The following is a 12,350-nucleotide window of genomic DNA, read 5'->3' as shown; positions in this document are numbered from 1 at the left end:
CAAAAACCAGCAAAGGGATCAAATAAAATAATTTACCTTTGAAGAACTTCAGATGTTTCAATGAGGAGACTCTCAGTTACATAGCAGATGTCCAGTTTTTCCTGAAAGATTCTTGTGTAGGACACAACGTTCCGGGTGTTACTATGCATTTGGCTACCGAAACTAACCGAAAATTCAGTCACCTAGACGTCAAACTTTTTTCAGAATTAACTCCATAATATCGACTGAAACATGGAGGAAGACGTTGTTTGAATCAATCCTCAAGGTGTTTTGTCATATATCTTTTCATTGAAATGCCGTCCCTGGGGAAGCCTGGGATTCTTCTCAGGGTGGGATGGAAAAATACTGGTAGCTGACTTTTGAGACCAGGGTCCACGCAGACACAGGGGAAGGGACAGGATGAGACAGGGTGGGAGTCTCTTATGGTCAATCTTCCAATGAGATGCCTACAAATACGTCACAATGCTGCAGAGACCTTGGGAGAAACGATAGAAAGTGTCCGTTCATTCCTGTCGGATTCACAGCCATATAAGGGAGGATGAGACATGGGAAAACGTAGCTTCAGAAATCCTGTTAATTTCCTGGGAGGAGAAACATCTTGGTTTTGCCTGAAGCTTTTGTTCAACGGCACTCACAGTGAAAAGGATTGACAGTTCTGAGAAACGGGGAAGGGAGTGTCTTCTTTCCAAAACTATCAATTCCAAGGGATAGTCGAGCATCTTTTCGTGACAAAAAACAGGGGATTGGAGGAAAACTGGCACGTCTTTTTATCCAAAAATGAAATAATGCCCCTAGTGGACTAACAGGTTAAGAACAAACAGGGTGGGAATGGTTAACTACCTGTTCAGGGGCAGAACAACAGATCTGTACCTTGTCAGCTGGGAGGATTTGAACTTGGGAACCTTTCAGTTACTAGTCCAGCACTCTAACCACTAGGCTAGACAGGGTGGGAGGCAGACACACACTCAAGTGTTGGTTCTGTGTTCTAAAAGCCTGGTTCCAGGGAGGATCTGTGTGTGTAGTTGTGTTGGGGACCTAGGGAGGATGGTCCAGGGTGGGAGAACCCATCCTCAGAAGGAGGGAGATGGACCTCACAGAACCGGACCACAGCAGCCTGGACAGGACTCCCACTGCTACCAGCTTAGAGGTATGGACAGAGAGAGAAGTGGTGGGGGGAGGATGAACATGGGTAGGGAGGGAGGGAGGATGAGACAGGGTGGGAGGAGACAGGGGAAGGGAGGGAGGAGAGACAGGGTGGGAGGAGAGAGAAACAGGGGAAGGGAGGGAGGATGAGACAGGGTGGGAGGAGAGAGAAACAGGGGAAGGGAGGGAGGATGAGACAGGGTGGGAGGAGAGAGAAACAGGGGAAGGGAGGGAGGATGAGACAGGGTGGGAGGAGAGAGAAACAGGGGAAGGGAGGGAGGATGAGACAGGGTGGGAGGAGAGAGAAACAGGGGAAGGGAGGGAGGATGAGACAGGGTGGGAGGAGAGAGAAACAGGGGAAGGGAGGGAGGATGAGACAGGGTGGGAGGAGAGAGAAACAGGGGAAGGGAGGGAGGATGAGACAGGGTGGGAGGAGAGAGAAACAGGGGAAGGGAGGGAGGATGAGACAGGGTGGGAGGAGAGAGAAACAGGGGGGAGGGAGGGAGGATGAGACAGGGTGGGAGGAGAGAGAAACAGGGGAGGGAGGGAGGAGGAGAGAGGGTGGGAGGAGAGAGAAACAGGGGAAGGGAGGGAGGATGAGACAGGGTGGGAGGAGAGAGAAACAGGGGAAGGGAGGGAGGGAAACAGGGTGGGAGGAGAGAGAAACAGGGGGAGGGAGGGAGGATGAGACAGGGGGGGAGGAGAGAGAAACAGGGGGAGGGAGGGAGACAGGGTGGGAGGAGAGAGAAACAGGGGAAGGGAGGAGAGAGAAACAGGGGGGAGGAGGGAGGGAGGGAGAGAAACAGGGTGGGAGGAGAAGGGAGGGAGAAACAGGGTGGGAGGGAGGGGGAGGGAGGGAGGAGAAACAGGGTGGGAGGAGAGAGAAACAGGGGTGGGAGGGAGGGACAGGAGAGACAGGGGGGAGGAGGGAGGAGAGAACAGGGGGGAGGAGAGAGAGGGAGGGAGAGACAGGGTGGGAGGAAGAGAAACAGGGGAGGAAGGGGACAGGGTGGAGGGAGGGAGAGACAGGGTGGGAGGAGAGAGAAACAGGGGAAGGGAGGGAGGATGAGACAGGGTGGGAGGAGAGAGAAACAGGGGAGGGAGGGAGGAGAGACAGGGGGGGGGAGGAGAGAGAAACAGGGGAACAGGGGGGAGGGAGGGAGGGAGGGAGGATGAGACAGGGTGGGAGGAGAGAGAAACAGGGAGGGAGGGAGGATGAGACAGGGTGGGAGGAGAGAGAAACAGGGTGGGAGGAGGATGAGACAGGGTGGGAGGAGAGAGAAACAGGGTGGGAGGAGAGGATGAGACAGGGTGGGAGGAGAGAGGAAGGGGAAGGGAGGGAGGAGAGACAGGGTGGGAGGGAGAGACAGGGAAGGGAGGGAGGATGAGACAGGGTGGGAGGGAGAGAGAAACAGGGGAAGGGAGGGGGATGAGACAGGGTGGGAGGGAGAGAAACAGGGGAGGGAGGGAGGATGAGGGGTGGGATGGGAGAGGGGAAGGGAGGGAGGATGGATGGGAGAGGGGTGGATGGGGAGGGAGGGAGGATGAGACAGGGTGGAGGGAGGGAGAGAAACAGGGGAAGGGAGGGAGGATGAAACAGGGTGGGAGGAGAGAGAAACAGGGGGAAGGGAGGGAGGATGAGACAGGGTGGATGAGGAGAGGAAGGGGGAGGGAGGATGGATGGGAGAGGAAGGGGTGGATGGGAGAGGATGAGACAGGGTGGGAGGGGAGAGGAAGGGGGTGGGAGGGGAGAGGGGAAGGGAGGGAGGATGGGAGAGGAGGGGGGGAGGGAGAGGAGAGACAGGGTGGGAGGAGAGAAGGGGGAGAGGGAGGATGAGACAGGGTGGGAGGAGGAGAAACAGGGGAAGGGGAGGATGAGACAGGGTGGGAGGAACAGGGTGGGAGGGAGGATGAGACAGGGTGGGAGGAGAGAGAAACAGGGGAAGGGAGGGAGGATGAGACAGGGTGGGAGGAGAGAGAAACAGGGGAAGGGAGGGAGGATGAGACAGGGGGGGGAGGAGAGAGAAACAGGGGAAGGGAGGGAGGATGAGACAGGGTGGGAGGAGAGAGAGAGGAAGGGAGGGAGGAGAGAAGGGGTGGGAGGAGAGAGGAAGGGGAAGGGAGGGAGGATGAGACAGGGTGGGAGGAGAGAGGAAGGGGTGGATGGGAGGATGAAGGGGTGGATGGGAGAGGAAGGGGTGAGATGTATAAAGAGAGTCTGTATATTTGGATGAGACAGGTGGGACATTAAAACATTCCAGATCAGTGTTCTGCAATAATCCTCTTATCTAACTTACATGTATATGATTATGAGACAGGGTGGGAGGAGGACCTGTCCCCGGGCAGCGGAGGGAGGAGGCTGAGGAGGCAGAGCCTGATGATGAGTTCAAAGATGCCATCGAGGTAAAAACTAAATCAACCGGATGAGACTGTATTCCTTCATGTCTCATTATCTGACTGGTTTTTCATGAGACAGGGTGGGAGGGTCAGGTCTTAGGCCATGTAGTTTTTGATTTGATATAGGGTGGGAGGAATTGCACCACTTTCACTCCGGGAGGTTTGAACACTGGGGAGAGATTCCTTCCACTCAGTCTTCACAGGATCTAACATGGTAGGATGGGAGAAACAGGGGAAGGGAGGGAGGATGAGACTGGGAGGCCCACCTTCCTTTGACCTTATCCATGTCATTGTCAAATCAGGGAGGAAGGGATAAGATTGTGTTGGAACACAGCTTCTTCTTCCTTCTGTCGCTGGCTGGGACAACTTCCTGTCCTTCTGATGATTCATTTCCTTTTCTGTTTCTACCTCCCTCTCAGTTGACTCAGGGGAGCCCCCTATCTCCCTGACAGGGTGGGAGTGGCTCCCCCTGTCTGTCGGGCTGAGGATGGACAGGGTGGGAGGAGCATTAGAAACAGGGGAAGGGATTAATTAACAGGGGAGAAACAGGGGAAGGAGGAGGATGAGACAAATAATTGTTGTTTTTATGGAGTGATAAGTTCTGTGACAGGGTGTGACTCAAGAGAACTAGGGGAAGGGGAGGGAGGAAGTGTGTGTGTGTGTGTGTGTGTGTGTGTGGGGAAGGGAGGGAGGATGAGACCTGCATTAACACCTGCTAAATATGTGTATGTGAGGAATAAAACAGTGATTTGAATTGAATATTTAGGACTATCTCAGGGGAAGGGAGTTCAGTGTTAGACGGGTGGGATGACCGAGGTCAAAGACCTGTAAGGGTGTGAGGAGTGTGTAAGGTGGATGGGAGTGGTGTGTGTGTGGGATTGCAGTGGTGTGTGTGTGTGTATTGCAGTGGTGTGTGTGTGTGTGGTGGATTGCAGTGGTGTGTGGATGCATAGGAGCTGGCTATTTGGATCAATGGAGTACATTAAAACATTCCAGATCGTTCTTTACCTGCTCACACTGGAATGTATATGATTTTGCTGGCCTGAGGTGAGCTAAACCCCCCCGGGCATCACAGGCTGTTCAGTGGTGTGAGCCTGATGATGAGTTCAAAACTATATAATAGAAATCAGTTATCGTCACTGTATTCCTTCAGTGGTGTGACTGCACGTCTCTCTCAAGGTCTTAGGCCATGTAGTTTTTGATTTGATATAACCCCGTCAATCACCTGTTCAGTGGTGTTGAGCACTGCCTCCATTCCTTCCAATCTATATGGTAGGATAGAAATAGACCACGTCATCACCTTACTGTTCAGTGGTGTTGAGTTGGAACACGTTCTTCTTCCTCTATATAATAGAAACTTCCTGTCCTTCTGATGATTCATTTCCTTTTCTGTTTCTACACTGTTCAGTGGACTCAGGAGCCCCCTGCAGGATCTCCCCCTCTGTCGGGCTGTGGTATAATAGAAATGGACCACGTTATCAATTGCACTGTTCATGTGGTGTTCTGAGACAATTCAACTTCAACCTATTATAATAGAAATAGACTACACCTGCATCACACCTGTTCAAATGGTGTGAGCAATGCATTGTTTTGAATCTAATATTTAGGACTATCTCAGACAGTTCAGAAATAGCCCCGTCATCACACTGTTCAGTGGTGTGTGCTGCACGTGTGTGTGTATCTATATAATGTGTGTGTATTGCAGTGGTCATCACACTGTTCAGTGGTGTGTGCTTGCAGTGGTGTGTCTATATAATGGAAATAGACCACGTCATCACGGTGTTCAGTGGTGTTGAGCTGCACGTTCAATCTATATAATAGAAGTGGTGTGTGTGTCACACTGTTCAGTGGTGTGAGCTGCACGTGTGTATTGCAATGGTACACAGTGGTGTGTAGACCCCGTCATCACAGTGTTCAGTGGTGTTGAGCTGCACGGGGACGTGGAATCTTCTTTACCTATGGAATTAACGTTTTGCTGGCCTGAGCAGAGCTCAAACCCCGTCATCACACTGTTCAGTGGTGTTGAGCTGCACGTTCCAATCTATATAATAGAAATAGACCACGTCATCACACTGTTCAGTGGTGTTGAGCTGCACGATCCAATCTATATAATAGAAATAGACCCCGTCATCACACTGTTCAGTGGTGTTGAGCTGCACGTTCCAATCTATATAATAGAAATAGACCACGTCATCACACTGTTCAGTGGTGTGAGCTGCACGTTCCAATCTATATAATAGAAATAGAGCACGTCATCACGCTGTTCAGTGGTGTTGAGCTGCACGTTCCAATCTATATAATAGAAATAGACCACCAGGTTTCATTGAAGTGAAGCGTCTCGTGCTCTGCAAACGTTATGCATCTAGTGCAGCTGGCCAGTTCAATATTACTATCTCAGACCGCACAGTGGGTGTGTTTCTGCCGTGTTTATGTTAGATAGATACGGTGTGTTAAAAATTGGTGTGTTAGATAGATATGGGGGGGTGTGTGTGTAATCTGCTCCTGTGTGTGTTCCTCTCCATCCTAACAAGGAGACTCCCTTGGCTTTAGTGGTAAGTCTAGTTCACCCCCTTACCTCACCCTGACCCTGTTTGTGGTGAGAGGGAGGGGGGGGTGTATAGGGTACACACCTCAGTTGGGTCCTGTCTACATGGGTAGTGGGATGTCTTTACACCTTAGTGCTGTTGTTACCATCACTGGTTATGTTACCATTATGACATCAGGACTATAACTTCACATCTATACCACTAATGTCATTATATATATATGTATGTATGTATATTATATATAGCACTGTCATTATATATATATGTATGTATATTATATAGCACTAATGTCATATATTTATATATATATATATATATAGCACTAATATCATTATATATATATATGCACTATATATTATATATATATATAGCACTGTCATTATATTATTTATATATATAATCACTATATAGCACTAATCACTATATAGCACTAAGCATATATATATATAGCACTAATATCATATATATATATACTATCATAGCACTAAGCACTATATGTCTAATCATATATAGCACTAATCACTATATAGCACTAATCACTATATAGCACTAATCACTATATAGCACTAATCATCATTCATACAAACGGCCTCATTCTCAATGTAGTCTGGGCGTGTCTGCATTATTCCAGCAAACCATTGGATGAGCTCTGAGTTGGTCACTGCACCTGAGTACACACACAAGGGTGGCGTTGTAATGTGTGACGTGTTTCTAGCATGGTGGTGCACTTCACTGTAAGGATGCAAATAGGACACATCCATCTCATGCTACATAGGGCTCTGGTCAAAAGTAGTGCACTAAGACTGCCAAACCCGGTCGACGCTGGGCCAATTGTGCGCCGCCCTATGGGACTCCCAATCATGTGATAAAGCCTGGATTCGAACCAGGGACTGTAGTGACGCACGCCTCTTGCACCGTCTACGTCGACAGGTGCAATGTCGTCTGAGGGCGGAGCTTAAGGTGCCCTGCCACTTCCCAATACGGTTCTTGCCTGAGGTGTACCAGCCCTCGTCTTTTAGGGCAATATATAGGCACAGATCTAGGATCAGCTTAGCCTCATCTAATACTAACCTTTAACCATAAGGGTGTGAACTGTACAACTGATCTGGAGCATGTCTGGTTGCACGTTTCAAACTCATTCCACAGAGGTCCCAGTCTGCAGGCTTTCACTCCTTCCTTTGACTTGATTGATGAATTGAGCCCATTGGTTAGTAAGGAACTGGCCTCACCTGGTTGTGTAGGTCTTAATCGGACAGGAAAACCCCAAAACCAACAGACCCTGGGCCCTCCATGGAAGGAGTTGGACACCCCTGCCTTGGAGGATGATGTGTATGGTTTTGTGTTAGTGGGGTTTTGCTGCCTGTGTGCTCTCGACTCCCTCTGCTGTTGACGTTGAGAAACACATCCACCTAAACCATGAAAGAGATCGGTTGGTGTTGGAGGAGTAGGGTTCAGGGTGGAGGGTTTAGGGGCTATGGTGTAGGGTTTAGGGGCTATGGTTTGTAGTTCCCACAAAGCTGCTGCCTTTAACTGCTCTTCAGTAACTTAACCCTTCTCTTCTCCCCCCTACAGGAGGATGATGACATAAGTTCAGATTTGGACACCATCTCCATCACCTCAGACAACGGTCTGCTGAGCCGCAACGAGCCAATCCGCAGTAAGGTGTCCAAACTGACGGAGAAGCTACGCAAACGCTACCCCACCAACAACACAGGTCAGTCTACTCTTCATCCCTCTGTTCATCTTCTTCTTCCTCACCTCAACCCTACTTAAGAGGTGGATTTAGTAGCTAGTCTTCATAGAAATTAAATGTTCTCCCCCTCTCTCTCCCCCTCACCCCCTCTCTCTCTTCCCCCCTCCTCTCTTCCCCTCCCTCTCTCCCCCTCCTCTCATCCCCAAGGTAACTGTTCCAGCTGCAGTGCAGTCTTCTCAGTGGTGAAGAGAAGGGTAAGAGCTTTACACCTGTTTTTAAACCACCAATAAATACAATCATATGTCATTTTTAAATGTCACCTTTATTGAACCAGGAGGCTAGTTGAGAACACGTTCTCATTCACAACTGCGACCTGGCCAAGATAAAGCAAAGCAGTAATACTGTAGGTTGTTTAATAATAACTCTGTGTGGAACCTGGTGTGGGTCCCAAATGGCATCCTATGCCCTATATAATCTACCACTTTAGAACAGTGTCCTATGGGCCCTGGTCACAAGTAGTGAACTCGGTAGGGAATAGGACAGGGTTGGGGTTAGAGTTTCACTTTACTTCCTGAATTCACCCACTTCATTTCAAATTGGCCCCAACCCAGGAATAGGGTTCAGTTTGGGACATAACAATGATGATGTCATTGTGACCTCTGCTGTTTCAGCGGAGCTGTAGTAACTGTGGCAACAGCTTCTGCTCCAGATGCTGCTCCTACAAGGTCCTCAAGGCCTGCATGGGTGTCACAGGTGAGAGAAACACACACACACATGCTATTATGGTATTTCTATACTTGAAATGATGAAATGATAAATAAGGTCTCCAAAGACATCAGTTGATTTTAAAACAAAATCTCTTCTATTTTACACCTTCTCTCATTCCCCATCTCCCTCTGCCTCCCTTTCTCATGTCTCTTTACCTCCCTCCCATCTCCCTCTGCCTCCCCTTTCTCATGTAATGTCTCTTTACCTCCCTCCCAGCATCCCTCTGCCTCCCCTTTCTCATGTAATGTCTCTTTACCTCCCTCCCATCTCCCTCTGCCTCCCCTTTCTCATGTAATGTCTCTTTACCTCCCTCTCCATTCCTCATGTAATGTCTCTTTACCTCCCTCCCATCTCCCTCTGCCTCCCCCTTTCTCATGTAATGTCTCTTTACCTCCCTCCCATCTCCCTCTGCCTCCCCTTTCTCATGTAATGTCTCTTTACCTCCCTCCCATCTCCCTCTGCCTCCCCCTTTCTCATGTAATGTCTCTTTACCTCCCTCCCATCTCCCTCTGCCTCCCCCTTTCTCATGTAATGTCTCTTTACCTCCCTCCCATCTCCCTCTGCCTCCCCCTTTCTCATGTAATGTCTCTTTACCTCCCTCCCCTTTCTCATGTAATGTCTCTTTACCTCCCTCCCATCTCCCTCTGCCTCCCCTTTCTCATGTAATGTCTCTTTACCTCCCTCCCATCTCCCTCTGCCTCCCCTTTCTCATGTTCTCTTTCCCTCCCATCTCCCTCCCTCCCATCTCCCTCTGCCTCCCCTTTTTCTCATGTAATGTCTCTTTACCTCCCTCCCATCTCCCTCTGCCTCCCCATGTAATGCTTTCTCATGTAATGTCTCTTTACCTCCCCCATCTCCCTCTGCCTCCCCTTTCTCATGTAATGTCTCTTTATGCCTCCCTCTTTACCTCCCATCTCCCTCTGCCTCCCCTTTCTCATGTAATGTCTCTTTACCTCCCTCCCATCTCCCTCTGCCTCCCCTTTCTCATGTAATGTCTCTTTACCTCCCTCCCATCTCCCTCTGCCTCCCTCTTTCTCTCCCTCTGCCTCCCCTTTCTCATGTAATGTCTCTTTACCTCCCTCCCATCTCCCTCTGCCTCCCCTTTCTCATGTAATGCCTATGTCTCTTTACCTCCCTCCCATCTCCCTCTGCCTCCCCTTTCTCATGTAATGTCTCTTTACCTCCCTCCCATCATCTCCCCTCCCATCTCCCTCTGCCTCCCCTTTCTCATGTAATGCCTCTTTACCTCCCTCCCATCTCCCTCTGCCTCCCCTTTCTCATGTAATGTCTCTTTACCTCCCTCCCATCTCCCTCTGCCTCCCCTTTCTCATGTAATGTCTCTTTACCTCCCTCCCATCTCCCTCTGCCTCCCCTTTCTCATGTAATGTCTCTTTCCCTCCCTCCCAGCTCCAGATGCCCAGATGAATGCCTCTTTACCTCCCACCCAGCTCCAGATGCCCAGTGTTTGTTTGTGCTGTCTGCAACTCCACCCTCAGCAAGTGAGAAATGACTACCACCTCCTACCCACTCATGGAGACCTAGGGAGAGTACTGCCCCTCCTACCCAGGGTTCGAAGCTCCTTGGCTGGGTAGAGCCCGCGGCAGATCAACCTCTACCCCGCCTGGGGGTGGTTCAAAACCCCAGGTTGTCTGGTTCTCTGGCTCCAGCCCAGGTGACCAGGGTTATTAAGATGAACCAGTCCCAAATGGCAACCTATTCCCTATAAATGATTCCCTATAAATTACACTGCTTTTGCCCAGAGCCCTATGGGGTTCCCTATGGGCCCTGGTCTACAGTAGTGGACTATATAGGGAATAGGGTGTCATTTGGGACACTACCACAGACTCCCATCAGCTTGTGTTGCATTGAGATTTATCCTGTACTGTCATTCTGCCATGGAGGTCCTGAGAATGCTGAGTGGTGTGTGTGTGTGTGTGTGTGTGTGTGTGTGTGTGTGTGTGTGTGTGTGTGTGTGTGTGTGTGTGTTGGATTGTATTGTATTGTATAGGATATGCTATAGATTGACCCTGTTATAACTTATCCATTCTGTGATGGTTTTATATGTTGGTCCTAATGTTAATTTAATGGATGTAAAGACAGGATGCTAAAGACTATACCTCAGTCCTAAATGGCATTCCCTAATCCCCATGGAGCATAACCTAACCCCATGGAGTGATTTCCAGAGGTGATCCCAGAGCTGTGTTCAAATACTCATACTAGCTGTACTATTTGTGATGTAACATTGATTATGTAGTTAAGTACTTATTGGATATAGTATGCCAAACGTTCCTGGATGTCATACTAAATTCACCTAAATATGAAGTATACAAGCAGTGGACACTATTTCTGTGCTTTTAGGGACCATAATGCAATTCTTCAGAAAATGGGCGTGGCTTCACCAACGTTCTCAGATTTGAGGAAAATGGCCGACGAGAGCAGATAGAAATGAATTGCTTTAAGAAAATGTTGAGCAATGTAATAAAGTAATGACTTTTCAAACAAGTTAAACGTTATGTTGGCTGACAATTTATTAGCTACGCTGTCCTTACGAACCTCAGCATGTCATTCAGCAGTATGTACCGGGCTGTTAGCTAGCTACCTAACGATAGTTGACTACATTGAACTTGCCAGGTCGTATATTAACTATCTAGCTAACTACCCAATGTTTATTGACTTGATTATTCACATCATTCTTAGCTAAGTGGTAGAGTCGTCGTGCGTTCTCAATGGACATGGTTAATTCTGGCTATCTACTCTGATTTCAGAGCATCTCCCATCTGTGTGCCAGTGCACAGAATAGCTGAATAAAACGCGTTGAATGTGGGCGGTGTCAGTAAACGTTGTCAAGGGAAAAAAGCGTTATTAAATTGTTGCCTGCAGCACAGTTAGTCACCAACACTCTGCATAAAATGAAAACTGCCTAACCAGCTCTGCTAGGGTGAGTAAAATGGTCAGAGTGAGGGTTTCTCTCATTTGTGTCTGGAGGTAGCTAGCCAGTTAGCTTGGGTGCTTGACTACCGTTGTGAGGACAGAACGCTCGCATCACCTCTACTCCTTGGCCTGAGCGTCTAGTGTGGGCTCGAGACCGAAACGCTCTGGATTTACGAACTGACAATCTGACAACGCTTTACGAACGCACCCCATATTGAATTTACAGACACAGCCGAAATCGTAAAATGTATAGCGAGTAATTTGTTATGCTAACAAGCCAGCAAGAGGTTGCATAGCAACAGCATCAACTTCTGGTAGACAGGCGAAGTGCTAGTACACTCAACTGAAAGGATACCCTTCGTTTCCAGTATTCTAAATTGAACTAATAGTATATGTAGTATACAGGATGTTGGTATGGGTACTTGAACACAGCACAGGCTTTAGATTGACACATAAGAATGTACATGTTACACTTTTACCATTGTGATCACCAATATTCAATCCACTGAAAGTTTATATTTATCCAATTTATTAATTCATTCATTTGATTGATTAGCTTGACAGAATGGAGGAGTTTGTTTACTCTTCATTGCTTCAATAAACTGTGATTTTGAATGTTTGAAATTAATTTATGGCATTTTTTCCTGCCTTTTTTTCAGCCTAGTTGTAGAGAGCTCTGTTTAAAAAAATAAAAAAATGTAAAAAGAGCCCTGCAGGTTTGGTGCATCTGTTTGCGTTTCACTACCGTAAACATTGTATCTGTCCCATTGTGGCGTCTGTGAGAGCTAAGCAGAGCCATAGAGGTCATCTCCTTTTTGAGGTAGTCCATTCCTCATCTACTACTTCTATGACTTGGTAAACAAACTGAAAGG

At 48.4% G+C, this 12,350-nt stretch overlaps 1 protein-coding gene across 1 annotated transcript in view; it reads left to right on the top strand.

Moving 5' to 3' along the window:
- zfyve27 (zinc finger, FYVE domain containing 27) overlaps window positions 1-10,139 on the top strand; it is a 16,314-nt gene extending 6,175 nt beyond the window's left edge. Inside the window, exons 7-11 of the mRNA XM_052526106.1 lie at window positions 3,462-3,546; window positions 7,659-7,800; window positions 7,987-8,033; window positions 8,451-8,532; window positions 9,955-10,139. Coding sequence (XP_052382066.1) covers window positions 3,462-3,546; window positions 7,659-7,800; window positions 7,987-8,033; window positions 8,451-8,532; window positions 9,955-10,139 — 541 coding nt within the window. The remainder of the gene's footprint in view (window positions 1-3,461; window positions 3,547-7,658; window positions 7,801-7,986; window positions 8,034-8,450; window positions 8,533-9,954) is intronic.
- Window positions 10,140-12,350: the final 2,211 nt, after the last annotated feature.

Source organism: Oncorhynchus keta, chromosome 10, assembly GCF_023373465.1.
Source record: "Oncorhynchus keta strain PuntledgeMale-10-30-2019 chromosome 10, Oket_V2, whole genome shotgun sequence".
In the NCBI taxonomy this organism is placed as follows: Eukaryota; Metazoa; Chordata; class Actinopteri; order Salmoniformes; family Salmonidae; genus Oncorhynchus; species Oncorhynchus keta.
Note: the sequence above shows the minus strand (reverse complement) of the source record. Positions and strands in the feature narration are given on the sequence as shown.